Below are 20,246 nucleotides of genomic sequence, written 5' to 3'. Positions count from 1 at the left end.
TAGTAATAATAAAGTTCACTTGCAAAAAAAAAAGAAAGAAACCAGGAGGGGTGGAAATTCAGGGGATTCATCCCTCAAAATTGCTTTGCCTAGGATAGGTCACTCTCAAAGCCATTTCTACTCAAACTTCCAATACAATACAATACAGTACAGTACAATACACACACACACACACACACACTCAAAAATCCCTATGCTTCACAGATTCTGAGATCAGTAGGCTGATGGCTGCAGAACCTGATCACATTCTCAATTCCAACAGTGTGGATACTTCATGCTCCTCAGTCAATTCTCTCTCTACTCTTTACATTCTGTCCCTGTACTTAAAGAGTATACCCACCATATTAGGATACCTATGTGTCCAAGTGGTTAGAATGCTGGGCTTGGGAATCAAGAAAACTCATTATCTTCCTGAGTTCAAATCTGACCTCAGACACTTACTAGCTGTATGATCCTGGGCAAGCCTTTTTTTTTTGTTTTGTTTGTTTTTTTAGTTTTTGCAAGGTAATGGGGGTTAAGTGGCTTGCCCAAGGCCACACAGCTAGGTAATTATTAAGTGTCTGAGACCAGATTTGAACTCAGGTACTCCTGACTCCAGGGCTGGTGCTCTATCCACTGTGCCACGTAGACACCCCTCTGAGCAAGTCTTTTAATCCTGTTTATCTCAGTTTCTTCATCTTTAAAATGAGCTGGAGAAGGAAATGGCAAACCACTCCATTACCTCTGCCAAGAAAAATCCCAAATTGGGTCAAGAAGGGTCAGACACAACTGAAAAACAACATAACAACAACCTACTTCATTATGAAGTAAATGCTAGATTTGGAAGATCTGGTTTCAAATCTTGGGTCTTGTGTGACAATGAGCAAATGATAACCCAATTCAGTAAATGTCCCAGACTCTAAGGAAAATATCAACTGAGTCTCCATGTTCTATGAATAATATGGGGAAAGTAATATTTTCAATTTCTACTTTACAGGATTGTTGTGAGAGAACAACTTTGTAAACACTACCGTTATGAAATTGTTGTTTGTCCTTCATTCCTGAAGAGGATTGTGATATTGGGGAGGTGAAGCCAGGGCTTGCTATTGACTTGAATCTAAGTGTGAGGGGAGGTGAATAGAGGAAGACTGTGCTGTCACCAGCATCATTTTCTCCTTTGGAATCCTCTGGTCAGGTGTCCATCAGAATGACTGGAGATAGCCCTGGATGCAATGAGAAGCCTTGGTCCCTTTAAGCTGAGGTCTTGAACAGGACTCAGGGTGACTGAGCTATCACTCAATTAAGACAGGTTAGAAGGAAATGAGACAAAGGCAAAGAATAGTCCCTATCACCTAGTAAAACAAAATAAAATAAAACAAATGATAATTTAAAAAAAATCTGACAGGGGAAGACTCTCAGGGTTTCTGGTCCAAATAGAAACAACTACTATTAACATTTACTCAGAGCCAAGTTTGACCTGGGACCTATTGTTGTTGTAATATCGTCCTATCTGCCCACTGATAAGAAAGTATTACTGTTTCCCTTTAGAGGGCAAAACAAAGATTAATTGGTAAACCAGCCAATCCAGGGCCCCGGATTTGCAGACCCTACAACATGGGATTTTAAGGTTTGCAAAGAGCTTCACCACACACACACACACACACACACACACACAAACAAACAAAAGGAGACAACACACACCACACACAGAGAATGACAGACAACACACACCACACACAGACTCACTCTTCTTTCCTCTTTCTCTCTTGCTCTCTCATCTTTCTTCTCTCTCCTTCTCTCTCTCCCTCCCTTCTTCCCTCTCTTCTCTTTCTTTTCTCTCTCTCCTCTGTGCCTCTCTCTGTCCCTCTCTTTCTCCTCTGTGTCTCTGTCTGTCTCTCTCTCTCCTCTGTCTCTCTCTCTCTCCCCTCTGTGGGGCGGGCCGGGCCGGGGGGGCCCCGGCTCTTCGTGGCCGGGCCCTGCTCACTCCGGGCCCGGCGGGGGACGGGGGCGGGGGGGGGGGCCGGGCCGAGGCCGGGGACGCCGGAGCCCGGACGCTCGGCGCTCACGCGGGCAGCGGCGCTCCCTCCGCCGGGCCCGCCACTCGATGCGTCGGCGCTCCTCCCGCCAGGGACGAGTGACCCCGCGTCCTCCGGGGTCATCCATCGATGCGTCGGCGCTCGACGCCGGCCTACGTAACGGCGCCCCCTCCGGGGAGTGACGCTGTCCGAGGCCGGCGCTCCAATTTAGGAAGCGAGGCGGGGAGGGGGAGGGGGAGGGGTGATCCCACGTGACCGCCCTCCCCGTCCCCGCCGGCTCCGGTCGCGACGTCACTGCAAGGGCGACGACTTTCCCCCCGAGTCTCCTTAACCCCGGGGCCTCGGCGAAGATGGCGACCCTGAGCGGAGTCCGCGCGCTGAGCCGGGTGAGGCCGCGGAGGGGGCGCGGGGAGGGGAGCGGGGCGGGGAGAGCCCCCCCGGTCACCGGGGTCACGGGCCGTCCGTCTGTCTGTCCTTCCAGGCGCTGGTGTCCCCCAGCCTGGGGGCCTGGAGGGCCCTGAGCACCACGGCGGCCGCCCGGGCCGCCCCGCGGAACGCGGTGAGAAGCGCCCCCGCCGCCCCCCTCCTCCCTCCCGGACCGTAATCGATGAATGAACCGGACCCCCCCAAAGCCGAACCCCAAGTGGGCGGTTAGGGGGAGCTCCCGCTCCTTCTGGGGGGCTCCTCCGTCCTGCCCAGCCCACCTTAGATCGGGCCCAAATGAGACACTTGTGAGACCCCTCATTAGGCCTCCTTTAGGGATAAGAAAGATAAGCACGTTGGCTGCTTTTTGTCGGGCCTGGCAGGTATTAGCCACTAATAAATACTTATCGACTGTCCTGCCCTGAGTGAGGCCGGGTCACCTGCTTATTCTGTTCCCCCCCACCACCCCGCAGCGCTCCTCCACAAATCAGCCGAAGCACAGCATCCCTTTCCTCGTTTGATTTTATTTTTTTTTTAGTCGTATCCAGTACCCCACTCATTTTTCAGCTTATAGTTCATTTAACTGGCTCCCCTCCTCCCCTCCTTCGTCCTGGCCTTGTGTAGTCCTCTTGGTTTGTTTTGGGGCTTTCCCTTGTGAATTTAATCTGGCCAGATTCAGTCCCTCATGCTGGCCTAACAGGTTATTTTTGGATGCTGCTGTGTCATCCTTCTGAGCTTTGTATCATTTGCAGATTTAATTAGCATTCTTTTCTTTATTAGCGTTCAAGTAATTGGCCAAAAGCAGAGCTCTTTCTTGATAACGTTCCTATGAAGGAGTAATGCAACTATATCCTCCTACCTCCCTTCTGTTTAATAAATAACTTGTCCATCTTTACTTTTAAGTTGGAATAAAGAGCCGTAACAGCTTTGTGTGTAAGAAAATAGCCTGGCATCATGTCATGGATAAAGTGCAAGTGGGGGTGTTGATAGATATGTTTTGAGGCAGTAAGTCCAGGGGTGGTAATGAAGACCTACCAGTGTAATGATAGAGGAGGGAATTGATATAAGAGATGTTTTGAAAGTGTCCAAGTGGATAGAGCCCCTACCCCGGAGTCAGGAGGACCTGAGTTCAAATCCAACCTCAGACACTTAATAATGACCTGTGTGACCTTGGGCAAGCCACTTAACCTTATTGCTTTGCCAAAAGAAAAAGAATTGACAAGTCTTCAGGGAAAGAGAAAGGGAGGAGAAACCCCAACTTGGGACCCTGAGTGAAAGGAGCTGCCACTGAAAGAAATGATTGAGCCAGTAGGTAGCTTTAGTTAACCAGCATTTATGGAGCACTAGCTTATGTAAATTTAGGTCTGTTACAAGGGGAGGACCAAGAGTGAGGTCCTTCTTCTGAAGCCTGCTCAGTGTTTGATGTTGGATGAGTTAGCTGAGCTTCCTAGGCCTCATAAATGAGGAGTTAAACTAGAGGGTCTTTAAGGCCCTTTCCAGCTTTGAATCAAGGGTTCTATAATCCTAACATTGGCTTGATTTGGGGTTCTGGTGGGTCTCCAGGTAAAGATGCCCTCAAGCATTTAGAAGTATAGAACTGGAGCTCAGAAGTAAAATCAGGCCCTAAGAGTGAGATTTGGCGTCATCTATGTAGCAGGAGTTAATGAAATCCTAGAATTAAGATCGGCACAGGGGAGTAGAGAGAGAAAAAAATGAATTTGTAGAGACAATATAGAAGAAGTTTGGGGAAAGAGAAGGAATGGTTCAAGCCCTGTACAGAAATGAGCATGAGGCAGCTCATCTGGGCAGGCAGAGCCAACCACAGATCAAGTGTGCCCAGGCATCCAGGATCCTGTGATAGCCTGGCCCTGGGGTTGTATGACCTGGTATTGGCCACTGGACATGGAGTCAGGAAGGGCTGAGTTTGGAGTCTGTCCCTCAAACGGGCTGCTGGCCACTCATTCTGAGCCTGTTTCCTTATCTGTAAAATAGGGACACTGAGAGGCAGCATATACCTGGTGGAGGGCTAGCCTTGGAGGCAGGACCACGGAGGCCTCATGCTCCTTGGGCTTTTCTTGACCGGTACTGGAGGGGTCTGTCATTTCATTCTGTGAGGTATTTTACAAATGAGGAAATTTCAGCCAGCAGGGTTAAGTGACTTAAGTGTCTGAGGCTAGATTTGCACTTAGGGAGAGGAGCCTTTCTTATTGCAGACCTGGCCCTGCATCCCCTAACCGCCCTCCATGGTGTATCCAGCCTGTCAGTCATCTTCACTCTGGAGCTGGTGTCTATAGGGCTCCATACCTGCTGCCCCATTCTCTGCATGGCCAGTGACCCCCTCAGCCCCTGAGCCCGCCTGGGTGGCTCCCACATCCCCAATGGCTCTGTTGCCTCCTCTCCCTCCAGGTGGATGATGTGAAGGTAGAGGGCGCCTTCCCTGTCACGATGCTTCCTGGTGATGGGGTAGGGCCAGAGCTCATGCACGCTGTCAAAGAGGTCTTCAAGGTGAGGAGGGGGGAGGAGGAGGAGGGTCCGGCACAGACTGGGAGGGACAGGAGGGGCATCCGCTGATGCTTCCCCCCACCCCCCACCCCTCCTGCAGGCGGCCAGTGTCCCTGTGGAATTTCAGGAGCATCACCTGAGTGAGGTACAGAACATGGCTTCTGAAGAGAAACTGGAGCAGGTGCTGAGCTCCATGAAGGAGAACAAGGTGGCCATCATCGGTAGGTGCCCATCTCCCTCTCCCACAAACAAGCAGCACTTTATGGCCCCCCTGTGCCCAGACCTGAGGACTTGAACCTCTGACCCTTCAAAGACTCTCCTGGCTGTCTGACCCACCTGCCTTGGGCAGGATAATGGGGCATTAGCTGACTTCCTCATGTAGAGGGGTGGGTGGACCCCGGACCCTCCTTGACCCTCCCTCTGGATGTGCCCTCACAGGAAAAATTCATACCCCAATGGACACAGAGTACAAGGGGGACTTGGCCTCCTATGACATGCGACTCAGGTATGGGGGGACAGGACCTGGGGATGGTGGGTGTGTGGCACCATGTGATCCTACCTCCCCCTATCTCCTGCCAGGCGTAAGCTGGACCTGTTTGCCAACGTCGTCCATGTCAAGAGCCTCCCAGGATACAAGACTCGCCACAACAACCTGGACTTGGTGATCATTCGTGAGCAGACAGAAGGAGAGTACAGCTCTCTAGAGCATGAGGTGGGCCAGGCTCCCACCTTTGAGGAAGGGCCAGAGCCCAGCTTCCCCCCCACCCCCACATGAGCCTAAATCCAATTCTCTCGCCCATGCAGAGCGCCAGGGGGGTGATCGAGTGCTTAAAGATTGTCACCCGGGCCAAGTCCCAGCGGATTGCCAAGTTCGCTTTTGACTATGCTACCAAGAAGGGCCGAGGGAAAGTCACAGCCGTGCACAAGGCCAACATTATGTGAGAGGCAGCACATAAAGGGGGTGAGGGGAAGGTGGAGGGGATGGGTGAACCTGCTGGGCTTGCTGACTGCTGCCCCTGCCACCCCTGCAGGAAGCTGGGTGACGGGCTCTTCCTACAATGTTGTGAGGAGGTGGCTGAGCTGTACCCCAAGATTCAATTTGAGACCATGATCATAGACAACTGCTGTATGCAGGTGCAGTGACTTCAAGCCCTCCCCCCTCATCTTCCTGAACTCCTTCTGGTCTCCCCTCCCCTGTGCCCCTTGTCTCTCTCTGCCACCTCAACCACTCAATTCTCTCTTCCCTTCCTCTCCACAGCTGGTGCAGAATCCATACCAGTTTGATGTGCTCGTGATGCCTAATCTCTATGGAAACATCATCGACAACCTGGCAGCAGGTCTAGTGGGGGGTGCAGGCGTGGTTCCTGGTGAGAGCTATAGTGCTGAGTATGCCGTGTTTGAAACAGTAAGTAAACTATCTGGGATCCCCTTTCCCTAACACTGACCACTCGGGTCCCCAGGCATCAGAGAATCCTTCTAACTTGGCCTTCGCCCAACAGGGCGCAAGGCACCCGTTTGCCCAGGCTGTGGGCAGGAACATTGCCAACCCAACTGCCATGCTGCTGTCTTCCAGCAATATGCTAAAGCACCTCAAGTAAGTTAGTGGATGCGGGGTCCTAGGGGATGGGGGTGGAGGGGTGTCCAGGTCTCGCCCTTAATGTTTGCTTTCATTCCTCCTGGGACAGCCTGGAATATCACTCCAACATGATTGCTGAGGCAGTGAAGAAGGTGATCAAAGTTGGCAAAGTAAGTATGGATGGGCTGATCCTGACCCTTTTCATTCATTACCTATCCCCACCTAAGGGGCTTCAGAGGGGCCACGACATTGTTCTCCTGGCTTCCTTCTGGCTCCCCAACTCTTGGCCTCTCACCCCACCCCCCACTCTTCAGCTTTTCCCTGGCTCCCCTGTCACTCTTTGCTCTTACACTATTCCTTGTTCCCGTGTCTCATCTCTTCTTGCTGTGCCCTCCCCAAGGTGGGCTCTGAGGATCAGATGATATGACCTGACTCTGTACAACTTAAAAAGGCTTATAAACTATTCTCTCTGGACCATCCCTCACCCCCATCTTGTCTCTTCTCAGTACTTCTTCCTCCTCTCTCATCTCTTCTCAGCACTTCATCTTTCCCCAACCTTCCATTTCCTCTTGGCACCTCATCTCTTCCCCTGGTTGCCTTCCCACCCCTCCATCATCATCCTCTTCTTGTCCACCCTACCCACTCACTAGTCATCTTTTCCCTTCTTGTTCCTGGTGGCTTTGTCACTGGCTGTAGGTTCGGACTCGGGACATGGGCGGCTACAGCACCACGTCTGACTTCATCAAGTCTGTCATCAGCCACCTGCACCCCCCTCATGGGGGCTAGAACCTACCCTCCCATTTCCTTATCTTGTCTTTGAATAGACTCCCTGGACCCTGACCCTTTGCTTCCATAAAATGGACCACATGGAGAAGCCAACCTCTGCCCCTATTCCATTCCATGGGACAAGATCTCTTTATTATCTACTGTTTGTAGATAAACTTTGTGCATTGTCTCAATAAAAACATGGACCAGAGAGAAATCAGGATCCCCTACTAATTGTTTTTAATCCTAATCCACAAGCATTGGGAGGGGGGAGCATTATTCCACAAGAGAAGTGGTAAGAAAACTAGAGCCTGGGGGAGGGGGAGGGAGAAATTCAGAAAGGGGTTCTTGGGTCCTGGGTTAAATTATTGCCCCCCTCTTCCCTCACAGGTTCGCACCCCGGACATGGGTGGTTATGCCACCTGCCGGGATCTCACCCAGGCCATCATTAATAACCTGCCTACTACTACCTCCTGACAAATCTGGGAGAAGAAATAAAATAAGCCAAGGTAGCATTCTGTGAGTCATGTCTTTATTGGGGTTAGAAGGAGGGGAGGGGGGGCAAGCATGCCATCCTAGGCTCTCCACCAATCCTAGTTCTCCTCTCCTGAGCTCTTCTGGGCCTTTTTCTTTTTTTTCTTGGCTGGAGTTGGTGTGTCTGCTACCCCATCCTCTTCTGAGGATAAGAGTTTTTTCTTTTTCTTGGGCTTGGAGGGTGGGGACAGCTCTTGAGGGTCTTCGATATCCTCTGCCACTTGTTCCACCTGGCGTTTTTTTTTCTTTTTTGGCTTCTCTTCCCCATTTGCTTTCTCTTCCCCGTTCTCAGTTTCCTAAGAGCAAAGGAAATTAAGTGTGGGGACAGGAACCTCATGGTTTGGTTAGGATATCCCCTCACCCCAGTATCGTGGGCCACACAGCACATTCACACACCTGTCCATTTTCAGGAATGTTGTTTTCTGCAGCTGCCAAAGCCTCTAGACGCTTCTTCTTCTTCAGGCGTTTCTTTTCTTTCTTAGCCAGCTTTCTCCTAATCTCTGCAACCACTTCCCCTGCCTGGTCAGAAAAGTATTGTCAGCCCCCAGGACTTTATAGCACTAAGCATAAATTTGTCCTGTCATTTTGGATCAGGCTCATTAAATCAGTTTTTGCCTCCACTCTGGAGTCAGGATAAAGATGCTCATCACCTCCAACAGTCAAAGTTCCCCCCACTCTCTTCTCCCTAGACCATTTCTTGGACTAACCTCATTCACTGCTTCCTTCATAACATCCAGATTCTTTCGGGGTGGGTCCCCTGTCTCATAGAATGACAGGCGCTCTTCGACCTGTTCCCGTAGCTTCTCTCCAAATACAGTTGTGGGAACCTCTGGGAACAGATTGTTAGGTGGGGTTAGAGTTATATGGCTCTTCACAGGGGACATGGGTGACCTCCCAACCCTCAGCTTTGCTCAGATTACTGATTTCAACACTCACAAGGTGAACTGCTGTTGACGAAAAATTTTCCCATCATTGCAGAAGCCACTTGGGATCATATTTCCTGATTACCCTATTCCCCCTCCCCCAGTCCTGAGTCTTGTACCAGAAAAGCAGTCGATCCGAGATGCAATGCTGCATTTGTTTGCCAGGTACCGGGAGATTCTGCCTTTATTCTTGGCGGCCGCACGGCCAATGAAGGTTGAATGGAATATGAGTCCATATTTGGGGGTATTTCCCCGAGTCTTCAGGGCTCTATGGAAGTGTATAGGTTAGCTTCTCAAATCCCTTATTCCCAGGACCCTTTTACCAAAAGTCTTTCCCACTTTCATTCCAAAACTGATTTCCCCACCTCCACCCCAACCCCCAACTCCCCAAGGGGTCAGGAGTCAGATGTCGCTGACCTGGAGGCTGCATCCCCTGGCTGGAGCCATGGGGGTCACTCAGAGGCTAGGGTTGACCCATCACAGTTGAGGCAAAGCCTTTGGATCAGGATGCCCCAGCGCTGCCATCATAGTGACACACCCCCTAGCAGCTGGCACCAGAGTGTCAGTACCTGAACATTGGTACCTGAACAGTGCCTTCTCAGCCCCCAAGATCTGCACTGTGGATGCTGGGTACTTGGCCAGATTGGTAAGACTCCCAGCATGGGAGATCAGCCGGGCACCAACCTGGGGGGAGGGGAAAAATTGTTGTGGGCCAGGGCATTTATTTCTGACCCAACCATACCCAGTCTCTGAGAAAACAGTACGCTGGAAGATCATGCAAAGTGACAATGGCTACAAGGCAATAGTTTTCTTCACCCCCCCCCAACACACCCCAATGACTCACCGCCTCCCCAATAAGGGCTGATAGGCTCGGGGCCACCTGGGCCATCTTGGAACGCAGATATGTGTTCAAACTCTGACGATATTCAGATAAAGACACCACTCGACTTGAAAAACTCTCAATATTGATCAGGTCGATAGGAGAGATGTCCATACCTAGGAGAGATGGGGAGGCAAGTCAGTGCAAAGAATAAAATCTCTTCCACAAATGACCCAGAAAGAACTCAAATAGAAACACTTACCCATGGAAGACCGAGATGCATCCAGGATAGCCTGGGCCTTAGCCCCATCCATTGTCAGTTCCTCCAGAGCTTCTAATTTCTCCTCATTCAGTTCTTTGCGATTGCCAATGAGCCGGGCCAAGCGACAATATGTAGCGTTGTCATTAACAATCTTTACCAGTTCGGGAAAGTGATAGCCATACCACTCCCTTAAAAAGAGAGAGAACTGGTCTTAACAGAAAAGAAATATGGTGTTCTGATGGAGAAAATTAAAAAGCCAATCCTTTGGATTTACTGTCTCCCCTTTCACAATACAGTCAGAGCATTGGCAGGCTGCTGACTGAGGTGTATAAGAGGAAGGACTCTCTGCCTCCTTTTTCTATACAGTCTGTGCAAAGGAAAAACAGCCTGTGGTAAGCAACAGGAGGTGGGAGGACTGGAGGGATATCCTAAATTCCAGTCCTTGCTTAAACATCAACCCCACCAACCCCAGAGCTAACCTGACTCGCATAGAAAAGGTGTTGATGTCTTTGTCAAGCTGGTCGAGAAGGCTGATGGACTGGATGATCATGTTGTCCACCCTGTTCACATTGAACTTGACCTTGGCCCTAGAATAGCTATGTCCCAGTCCCAGTTGGGCCTTGGAAGCTGAAACCTCAGTCAGGCCTTTCACAAGAGAGTGAAAGTGCAGTCGAACTCCTAAGGAGACACAGGAAGTAGAACCACTTCAGGCTCCTTGCACATGGCTTTTTATCATCTTAAGGCCCAGGGACATTTAAGTTTCCCTGCACTTCCCCAGCTTACCTCGGAGGACCTCAGCGACCACCCCTCCGGTCTGGCAGGGATAGCCTAATTCCTCCTGGATAGAGGCCCCAATCTTGGGGTCCCCAACGCCCAGCAAAGCTTTCTTCTTCTTGGCCGGCATGTTGGTTTCCAGAAAGAGCCGGAGGTCCTCATGGAGGATGCCTGTGTTTAAGAGCCAGGTTAGTGGTTCGAGTCAGAGAGCACACAGGGCGGGCAGGAAAAGGAGCGGACGGGGCGGCTCACCCTCGGACACAGCATTGGCATTCTCCAGGGCGCTCTGGGCAGACTTGAACGGGGAAAAGGCCACCAGGCGCACGATGCTGTGGAACTTGCCGATGTTGAGCACGCACTCCTCCACCTGCGGGGAGGGGGTGTGAGGAGCGGGGTCCCCAAGGCTCTTGGGGAGCCTCCCCCTCCGGGCCGGGGCCGGCGCCGTGCTCAGAGACTGGGTCACATCACTCTGCTCAGGGGATTGACAGATTCTAGGGCTCATCACGGCGCGGCGGCGGCCCCCCGGGGTGTGGGGGCGCCGAGGGGCTCACCTGGGGCAGCAGCAGGCTGATCTCCTCCACCTCCTTCAGCACCAGCAGCGCGTAGCCGGCCGCGTGCTCGAACAGCACGTGCAGCAGCACCTGGGGGGGAGGGGAGGAGCGGATGGCCCAGCTGCCCACGTGGCCCCGCGTCCCGCCCGGGTCGCCCCGCCGCGAGCACCGCCCTGACCGAAGCTCCCCCGCCGGGCGCGTAACCCCTGCCCATCCCCGGCTTCCCCCGAGCCCGAGCCCTGATCCCCGATCCCGGCCCCGCGGCCCGTGACCCGCGGCCCTCTCACCATGGCGGCAGCCCGGAGCCCCAATCGCAATGCGGGCCTCCCGCCGGACACGCAGGACCCTTAGCGGCGCGAGCCCCGCCTCTTCCGGGTCGAGGCCTCCAATCAGAGCGCGAGGAAGACACCATCATCTACAGAACTCGAGGGGGGACCAAAGAAAAATGGTCTCGCCCGGAAGTAGGGCGGAACCATGGCGGCCGGCCGTTTCCCGCCTTTCCAGCGGTCCCGCGGGATGATGGGAATGGGGCCGGATTTCCGGGGATCGACGGGCCTGGAGGAAAGCAGCCGCGGTCCGACGGTGTTCTAGAAACTGAGGTAATTGGTGGATCTATGAGTCATGGCCACCTACAATAGGCGTTGTCGGTCACGCACGCTGGCCCAATCGTAGCGATCCTCAGCCTCGAGAAAGAGGAACGGGGCGGAAGTGGGGACGGGTGGACTCCGCCCAGTACTCGGGGCGCCTCATTCCAGTTATCGCGATAGCCCGTTGGCGCTCTTCGTTCCTCTTAGACAACGGGTCTGCTTCCGTTTCCGGTCGCGCCTTGCCTTCTCCTCCCCTTCCCCCTTCCAGAGGCCGCTTCTCGGCCCTCTGCCGTCCTCCAGCCGCGCTTCCCATCCCGCCCTGCCCACTGCCCTCGTCCGAAGACCGACCCTTCAAAGGCCGAGTCCTGCCTCGGGGACCCCCCCCGCCCATTCCGGGGAGCGCGACCGCTAGGGGGACAATTGTACAAGCCCGTGTGCATGCACACATGTGTGTGTGTGTGTGTGTGTGTGTGGACACACAAACACAAAGCACGTGGCGGCTAACCTTAGAGGGGAGCCCAGCAACTACTGGGGGAACCCATTACACCTTCCCACAGAAGACAGCCTCGGAGATGGCTCTGGAGGGAAACAAGGATTCCAAGAGCCAGAGCCGGAGAGGGATCAGCTAGTAAAGAGGCCCATGTGGGAGGGGGCGCTTTAGGGACCGAGTAGACCTGGATTACTGGACTGCTGAGGGGCTGGGTCTTTGATTGTAGAAGTTCCTTGGTAGAGGAATCATCTGATCCAGGTTGGGCTTTGGGTGAGTAGGTTGTAAGAGGAAGAAGCCGTGATATCCCAATAATTGAGACAAGAGGAAGAGGATGGGGACTAGGGTCATCCATACAGAGGGGAGCTGTCCACTCTGTTGTTCATCGATGGAGATGACAGATGTTGAGGAGAAACAACAAATTTGGATATTGGATAATATATTGGATGTGTGAAGCAAAGCAAATTGAGAGTCAGAAGGCAAAGATATACTTCACTTTTGATTATGGATCTCATTTATTTAAGAGATTTTTTTTTTAGGTTTTTGCAAGGCAAATGGTGATAAGTGGCTTGCCCCAGGCCACACAGCTAGGTGATTATTAAGTGTCTGAACTCAGGTACTCCAGACTCCAGAGCCACCAGATTCTTTACTATTCTGGAGTTTTATCCAACCACAATGTCATTTGCAAATGGAAACATTAGCCACTAAGCAGGTCTCTGGAGTGATTTAATCAATCATTTGGACAGCACGCGCTTAATTAACATTACTTTTTCCTAGCTAGCAACTGAGTGGCATCCCAATACAAAGAATGCAACATTGCGTACACAAAAAAGATGTTTATATATTCTAATTGGGAAAACAAGCATAGAAAAAACACACAGAAGAAATATAAGGAGAATAAATACAAAATAGTTCAAGACTAGTTAGATTGGTAGAGAGCAACTGAAGTCAATTGAATAGAGGAATAACATGGTCATATCTGAGCTTGAGGAAAATCGCTTTGACAACAGTTTGTGGGATAGACTAGAATGGCTTGAAGCAGGAAGACCAAACTGGGAGGTTGTTGCAAAAATCTGCATAAGAGATGATGACAGTGAGTTAAGGTGGTGGGTGTATGAGAAGAGAATAGGGGTGGGATGCAAAAGATGTGGGTTCAAAATGGCAAGATTTGACAACTGATTCGGTGTGAGGTGAGTGAATCTGAGGAATGGAGCATAATGCTGAGATGATAAATCTGGGAGACTGGAAGAATGAGGTTGCCTTCAACAAAAATAGGAAAATTTTGGAAGAGAAGAAATATGGGAGAAAAGATGAGTTCAGTTTGGGATTTATTAAATTTAAGCCATCCAATTTGAAATGCTCATTAAGTAGATGTGGCAGTGATGCTTAGAGAGAGAACTGGGCTTGGATCCATAATAAGAATCACAACTTCCATTTCCATAGGTCCCTAAGGCTTACAAAGTACTTTCTTTCCAACAGCCCTATTAAGTGGATATATCCTCATTTTTTTAACAGATGAAGGAACAGAAAGGAAGTGGTAAAGTAACTTGCCCAGTACCACCCAAATAGTAAATAGGGTGGGATTTGGGGTCTTGGATATTAGATCTAGACCTGGAATGGACCATAAAGGCCATCTGTCCAATCCCCTCTCTCGGAAGTCACAGAATCTAGATGCTAAATCAGATTCCTTGATGTGGGCCAATGTTCTTTCTATTACACTACAACCAACACAGTCAAGCTGCCCCTCAGGAAGGGAGATGGGCAGACATCCCTCATTCTATGTGACTGACCTCTCAGAGGTTTAGACCAAATAGGATCTCAGGAAGAAAATGGTGGACATCAAGGATCGCTATATAGCCTAATGAATGGATTAATATACAAATAAGCATTTATTAAACTTTTTCTCTGTGCAAAACATTGAAACTTCAAATAGAAAACATAGTCTCTGTTCCCAAAGAGTTTACATTCTAATGGAGGAGACAACTCATATAGGAGGCTTCAGTTGCTGGTCATAAAAAAGTCCATTAGCAAAGATGCTGATAATGCATCTTCTTTAATGTGTTTACATTGATATAATCATCCCTATATTCTGATTTCAAACAATTTGACAGTATCAAGGACTTTGGTATTGAGAACTTTATTTTCTGAGTTTTTCATAGGTGAAGTAGGGATTTTAACACTGGCAGAAGCAGTGACACATTTTAACTCTAGGGATTATAAAGCCAGGATGTGGCTTCTAGGGTGGGAAGCAGGTCAGTATTCTTAGGGGAGAGGGAGTTCTTTAGAGCTCCTGGGTTTACCCACTCATCATGTTAGTTCACTAATGGTAATAAGGAAGGTAGCTCCCTTCTCTCCAAGGATTATAGCAGAAGCCCTAAAATCATTCCTTTTCCCCTGATATATGGTTCCTATGCCATTGGTACCCTGTGACCTCTGTATGTGTTGGAAGAGCCAGAATGATTGAGGGAGGGGTGCCATAGAACAGGTTATAGTTAAGTGGATTGTACAGGAGATAGATGAGTGGAGCAGTGACTCCTTTATCTGCAAATAATCATTTACTCAATATTTATACTATATAAACTGTATAAGGAGATGGAAAGGACAGCCACATATTGAAGAGGACCGAGAAGGAACTGGCTTTTCCTCAATCCCTGAACTGAGAAGTAAAGGCCCCTTTTCCCCTAACCTTACCAGGTAAAAGCTCACAACCTTTACAATCCTTTTGAAGGAGACCTTAATGATGGAGGAGATGGGCCAGATTAGCTATGTACTCCTTGGCAGGGAAAAAAATTGCTAGTTAAAAGGCAATTTGTTATGCCCAAAGGGCAACAAAAATGTGCATACCCTTTGATCCAGCAATACCACTACTGGGGCTATACCCTGAAGAGATCATGAAAAAAAGGGTAAAAACATCACTTATACAAAAATATTCATAGCAGCCCTGTTTGTGGTGGCAAAGAATTGGAAATCAAGTAAATGTCCTTCAATTGGGGAATGGCTTAGCAAACTGGTATATGTATGTCATGGAACACTGTTGTTCTATTAGAAACCAGGAAGGATGAGAATTCAGGGAAGCCTGGAGGGATTTGCATGAACTGATAGTGAGATGAGCAGAACCAGAAAAACATTGTACATCCTAACAACGACATGGGAGTGATGATTAACCTTGATGGACTTGCTCATTCCATCAGTGCAACAACCAGGGACAATTTGGGGCTATCTGCAATGGAGAATACCATCTGTATCCAGAGAAAGAATTGTGGAGTTTGACCAAAGACTATTACCTTTAATTTAAAAAAAAAAAGCCATTATCTTATGTAATTTTGTTATCTCTTATACTTTATTTTTCTTCCTTAAGGATATGATTTCTCTCTCATCACATTCAACTTAGATCAGTGTTACACCATGGAAACAATGTAAAGACTAACAGAATGCCTTCTGTGGGGGGTGGGGTGAGGGAAGTAAGATTAGGGGAAGAATTGTAAAACTCAAATAAAATCTTTCTAAAATGCAATTTGTGTGCAATTGCTACTTTTTTCTAAGATTTTACTTAAACCAAGCACATTAGTATTCTGGCCAAACTTCATCAGTGTAACCCATTGGTAAAAATCCTTTAACTCATGAGATTTATCCCCTAAAAAAAAAAAAATCAAAAAAAGGGAAAGGTCCTATATGTATGAAAATATTTCTAGCAGCTCTTTTTGTGATGCCAAAAAACTGGAAATACATTTCAATTAGGAACTGGCTGAACAAATTATGGTAAATAAGATTAATAGAACAGTACTGTGCTATAGGAAATGATGAAAGGGATTTAATTGAAACCTGGGAAGACTTAAATGAATTTGGTGAACTGAGCAGAACTAGGGCAATTCACACAAAAATGATATTTACAAAGAACATATTTTAAAAACTCAAGAATTCTGACCAATTTCAATAATCATGATTCGAAAAGATCAATGATGAAGAATGCTAACCACTTCCTGGCAAACAGACCCAAGGATTCAATATGCAGAGTGAGACACATTTTTGGACATGACCAATGTGCAAATTTCTTTTGTTTGACTCTACATATTTGTTATGAGTTTGTAATAAGAGGGAGTTTGGTGGAATGGAGATAAAAATTAAATGCCTAATTGAAAAAAGATTAAAGTTTTAATTTGGCCATTTACATGACAGATTCAGCACTAGAAAATTATAAATTGAAATTCATTTGTGTATATACATGTAGTTGAAGAAATAAAATATTTGAAAAAAGAAGAAAAAAAGGTCTAGGACTTTTACAGCAATTCCCACCCAAGTAAGCCATATGGCAAAAGCAGCTCAAGTAGACAGTCAGGACTGACCAAACTAAGGTCAACTACCTTAGCCACTGTAAGCCTTCTTTCATCTTCACTTATTCAGTATTCCGAGGATCTGAAGCAGCCTAAAGTATCCACTCGCAAGGGGTCTGTCAATAACCAATGACTCAGAGCCAATCATCTGACTCTGGGGAAGGGAAGGGAAACACATTTCCTCCTTTAGGCATTGCCTTCCATCCCTCTCTTTAGTTGATAGCCCCTGAAGCCAACAATGGCATGCAGCCTGGAGTCTGCCATTGGGAGGTAGGAAGGAGATGGAAAAGAGGACTTTGTGTTCAAGACCCCACCAGATTAGGCAGCCAAAGCCAGCCCCCACCAGCACGTTGACTTACAACCTGCCCAGTGCCAGCTCTCCTCTCTCTAGTTACTGATGTGTGTTTCTTACTTTTAAGAAACTCCAGGGGCAGCTAGGTGGCACAGTGGATAAAGCACCGGCCCTGGAGTCAGGAGTACCTGGGTTCAAATACGGTCTCAGACACTTAATAATTACCTAGCTGTGTGACCTTGGGCAAGCCACTTAACCCCATTTGCTTTGCAAAAACCTAAAAAACAAACAAACAAACAAAGAACTCCAGGCTTGTGTTAACCTAAACAAAAGGAGAAAGTGCAACAGCCACTAGTAGACTTGAAATCAATTTTATATCTCACCGGTGAATGGTTATGATCCTGAACTGAGTAAATCCTTCTCTCTTTGAATGTCATCTGTAAAATTGAGAATTTTTTTTTATTACCCTTATACACATCCTTTAGAGGAAATGTGTTCTGGAGACAAAATTTTAAAATTTGGCTGGATAAATAAGGAGAGTATAGTCTGGAAAAGCAGATTGGAACCAGTGTGTGAAGGGCTGGTTCTAAATTCCAAATAGATTTCTTCACATTTGATATTAGAGGTAATAGGGAACCCCTGAAATTTAACAAGTTGGAGACTGATGTGATCAGACCTATGGTTTACTTTGGCAGCGTCATGTTAAAAAGGATATAAAATTTCTTGGCAGATGCCACCCTAGAGATAACTTTGTTCAGAGAGCCTCTGATCACTGTAAGTAGCAGCATTTTGACAGGTAAAGTCCTTCAGTCTGGCTCCAACCTCTCTTTCCTGGCTTTATGCTTCAACCCCCAGTGGCCTAGTTGATTTTCTCCAAGCATGATGTTCTACTCACTCCTGTAACTTTACACAGGTTCTAAGTCTTGAAGGCTCTGCCTTCTTGTCTCCGTCCTTTAGGACCTCTCACATCTTTCAGGGCTCAATGCAAATAATAGCTCCTTCACGAACCTTTCCCAGTTCCTCCACCTATTAGTGGTGTTCCCATCAACCTCCCATTAGGGCAGGAACTGTTTCACATTTGTATTAGTATCTCCAGTGCTTGACACAGGTAGGAGCTTAATAAACACTTGACTGAAGTAAGTCCCCAAAGGTATTCACCAGGATCCTGGAAGGTGTCCCCTGCAAAGTTCTGAAGGTGAGGCTCTCTGGAAGTTCAGGTTTAATGATGGTACTGCGTCAGTGGCATTGTTCTATCATGGTGGTGGTTATCCAGCAAGGTGGATAGAATGGGAGTCTTGAAGACCAAGGGTTCAAAAACTGCTTCAGACAATTATTAGCTGTGGGAATTGAGGAAAGTCACAAACTTTCTGAGTTGGTTCCTCCATAAAATGGAGTTAACAATACTTCTAATGTTACTGAGAGAACCAGGAGATTATAATGTATATAACATACTTTACAAAATTTAGTGTTAAATGTCATTTGGTTAAATGAGGCAGTTAGTGGCACAATGGATAGATCCCTGGATCTGGAGTCAAGACCTGAATTCAGATCCTGCCTCTGAAACCTACCTGTTCTGTGACCCTAAACAGTCCCTTAATGTTTACCTCAGTTTTCTCATCTGTAAAATGAGAATAAAAGTACCTATTTCATAGGATGTTAGGATCAAATGAGAAAATAAATATGAACCACTAAAATGCTGTATAATTTATAGCTATTATTTCTTCTATTACTATAATAGCACAAGTATTTTACAATACCACAAGTATTTTACAATAAGAACCAATTCCTTAAGTCAATCATCAGAAAATCAAAGGAAGAAGTGTGACTCATTCCCAAAGTCAATGTGAATAAAAGGCCTGTCATTTACACCAGTTGCCACCAATGGACGGATAAACCCCGGAGTCCCCGGAGTGGTTCCCCCTCCTCCCTCATCCATCCTACGTCTAGCCCATCCCCCAAAGCTGTCATCTGAGCTATGCAGCAACCCCTGGGCAACTTGCCAGCTGCTCCTATGGGAGATGTGGCCACACCTCCTCACAAGCCACAGCTAACAAAGACTCAGAAAATAAGTTTTCACCACCATGGTCCTCAGCACCATCAGATGCTTCAGCATCACAAACAGATGATTTTATCAGCACCCCCATTGCTGCTACATCCCAAGGACCAGGGCCCCTTTACATCTTACTCCCAGCCAAGACCTGTGTACCATCTCTCCCACCAGGAGAGATCCAAAGAAGAGAGACTGTCTGACTCTCTTGCTTTTTCGAAGTGTGCCCTGAGGCTTTGTGCTAACAAATGTTTCATCATTTATTCACTATCCATGTCACAAGACAGCCCTTACAGTCCATCAGAACATGTTCAAGGGCTCCCAAAAAAAGGTCTTGGTGCAGTTTTAAGATGGCTTAAGATGCATTCCATATACTCCATACTTGTGTATATACATGGGTAGACACTGATACATGTGCACAGGCAGGTTCATGTGTAGCTTGTATATGTTCACCTAGATTGGTCACACATACACACACACACACGATGGACAAGCAATAAGCTAGGACACAAGTCACCTAGAGGATGTGAGCAGCAGATCAGAGAATGCTGAGTGATCCCAGGCTGATCTGCCCCATGACAGCCTGTCTGGATGTTAACACCAATGTTAACCATGACAGGCATGGTTGAAAATCAAATGTCACCGCAACTTCTCAAGAATCAAAACCATGAGAGGACAAAGGAGAATGACAGGTCCATGCATGAGTATGACTATTTTCAAGACATTACCAATGGATGCATGTTGTAAAAGAGGTCTTACTTAAATTGCTCCCCTGCCCCCAAACCTCATCAGAACCAGGTTAAAATTGGGGAATTGTTCAACAAAATAAAAATGAAATACTGCATAGAGAATGTTAATTTGTGGAATTCTCCCACACCTCACCCATTTTTGAGTCTGACACAAGTAGTCCAGTGTCTGCAAAGAAATGGGGGGGGGGCAGGGCAGATCCCCAGGTTTTATTCTTATTGCCCAGAGAGGAACTGCAGGGGAGGGGGAAGCAGAGCTGGTTTCAGTTGGACTGGTCAGTGTCCAGTTTCCCTACAGCATCCACTACCCCACCACATGTCCTAGGTCAGTCTCTGCCCGTTCAACTCAAGCACCCAATGACTGTGCCACCTTGGCATGAGGCATGGTACTGAGCCTTCCTGGCTGTAAGGGCTAGGTTCCACTGAGCACCCTGCCCATGGATGAGGTCCCCCCCTCCTCTCCTGTGCCAGATCTGAGGCTGCTGGAGGGGTGAGCCACAGCTGCTGTCCTCTTGAGACTCTGGTGGGGCTGGCTGGGTTCCAGAGCCCTTCAGAATCATCTCTTTGCCCCACCCCCACCCTGCCTTCTACCACCACCATGCATACAGTGC

The 20,246-nt window shown here is 48.3% G+C and overlaps 2 protein-coding genes and 3 non-coding genes across 7 annotated transcripts; 1 reads left to right on the top strand and 4 right to left on the bottom strand.

Annotated features, from left to right (window-relative positions):
- Window positions 1-2,201: 2,201 nt before the first annotated feature.
- IDH3B (isocitrate dehydrogenase (NAD(+)) 3 non-catalytic subunit beta) lies at window positions 2,202-8,645 on the top strand. Of its 3 annotated transcripts, none has more exons than XM_074230043.1 (12): window positions 2,202-2,401; window positions 2,497-2,574; window positions 4,845-4,943; window positions 5,041-5,161; window positions 5,379-5,445; window positions 5,520-5,652; window positions 5,745-5,878; window positions 5,972-6,074; window positions 6,199-6,345; window positions 6,440-6,534; window positions 6,626-6,686; window positions 7,672-8,645. In XM_074230043.1, exons 1-12 carry the CDS (start codon window positions 2,366-2,368, stop codon window positions 7,756-7,758), a joined length of 1,161 nt encoding a protein of 386 aa, XP_074086144.1. In that variant the 5' UTR covers window positions 2,202-2,365; the 3' UTR covers window positions 7,759-8,645. The 3 variants fall into 3 exon arrangements, with proteins under 3 accessions (XP_074086144.1, XP_074086143.1, XP_074086146.1); XM_074230042.1 differs by lacking the exon at window positions 7,672-8,645 and adding an exon at window positions 7,213-7,593 and having other exon boundaries at window positions 2,206-2,401; XM_074230045.1 differs by lacking the exons at window positions 2,497-2,574; window positions 7,672-8,645 and adding an exon at window positions 7,213-7,592 and having other exon boundaries at window positions 2,209-2,401.
- On the bottom strand, window positions 7,797-11,866 carry NOP56 (NOP56 ribonucleoprotein). The gene is made up of 12 exons (XM_074230041.1): window positions 11,433-11,866; window positions 11,146-11,235; window positions 10,847-10,961; window positions 10,604-10,765; window positions 10,300-10,498; window positions 9,821-10,008; window positions 9,583-9,734; window positions 9,322-9,422; window positions 8,858-9,006; window positions 8,523-8,644; window positions 8,212-8,334; window positions 7,797-8,111 (listed from the first exon to the last, which is right to left on the bottom strand). Exons 1-12 carry the CDS (start codon window positions 11,433-11,435, stop codon window positions 7,875-7,877), a joined length of 1,641 nt encoding a protein of 546 aa, XP_074086142.1. The 5' UTR covers window positions 11,436-11,866; the 3' UTR covers window positions 7,797-7,874.
- Window positions 8,403-8,470, bottom strand: LOC141519765 (small nucleolar RNA SNORD57). The gene has a single exon (XR_012477407.1). It is a non-coding gene; the product is annotated as a small nucleolar RNA SNORD57 (small nucleolar RNA).
- Window positions 8,723-8,793, bottom strand: LOC141519766 (small nucleolar RNA SNORD56). The gene has a single exon (XR_012477408.1). It is a non-coding gene; the product is annotated as a small nucleolar RNA SNORD56 (small nucleolar RNA).
- Window positions 10,092-10,229, bottom strand: LOC141519781 (small nucleolar RNA SNORA51). The gene has a single exon (XR_012477422.1). It is a non-coding gene; the product is annotated as a small nucleolar RNA SNORA51 (small nucleolar RNA).
- Window positions 11,867-20,246: the final 8,380 nt, after the last annotated feature.

This window comes from Macrotis lagotis, chromosome 3, assembly GCF_037893015.1.
Source record: "Macrotis lagotis isolate mMagLag1 chromosome 3, bilby.v1.9.chrom.fasta, whole genome shotgun sequence".
Classification (NCBI taxonomy): Eukaryota; Metazoa; Chordata; class Mammalia; order Peramelemorphia; family Peramelidae; genus Macrotis; species Macrotis lagotis.
The sequence above is the reverse complement of the archived record's forward strand: the minus strand, read 5'-3'. Positions and strand labels throughout refer to the sequence as shown.

Coding starts and splice junctions, on each gene's coding strand:
- IDH3B (XM_074230042.1), top strand. CDS start 2,366: ATGGCGACCCTGAGCGGAGTCCGCGCGCTGAGCCGG. Junction 5,653..5,744: donor ACAGCTCTCTAGAGCATGAG/GTGGGCCAGGCT, acceptor TCGCCCATGCAG/AGCGCCAGGGGGGTGATCGA. Junction 6,687..7,212: donor AGGTGATCAAAGTTGGCAAA/GTAAGTATGGAT, acceptor CACTGGCTGTAG/GTTCGGACTCGGGACATGGG.
- NOP56 (XM_074230041.1), bottom strand. Junction 9,423..9,582: donor CAGCCCTTATTGGGGAGGCG/GTGAGTCATTGG, acceptor CCCTCCCCCCAG/GTTGGTGCCCGGCTGATCTC. Junction 8,335..8,522: donor TGAAGGAAGCAGTGAATGAG/GTTAGTCCAAGA, acceptor TTTTCTGACCAG/GCAGGGGAAGTGGTTGCAGA.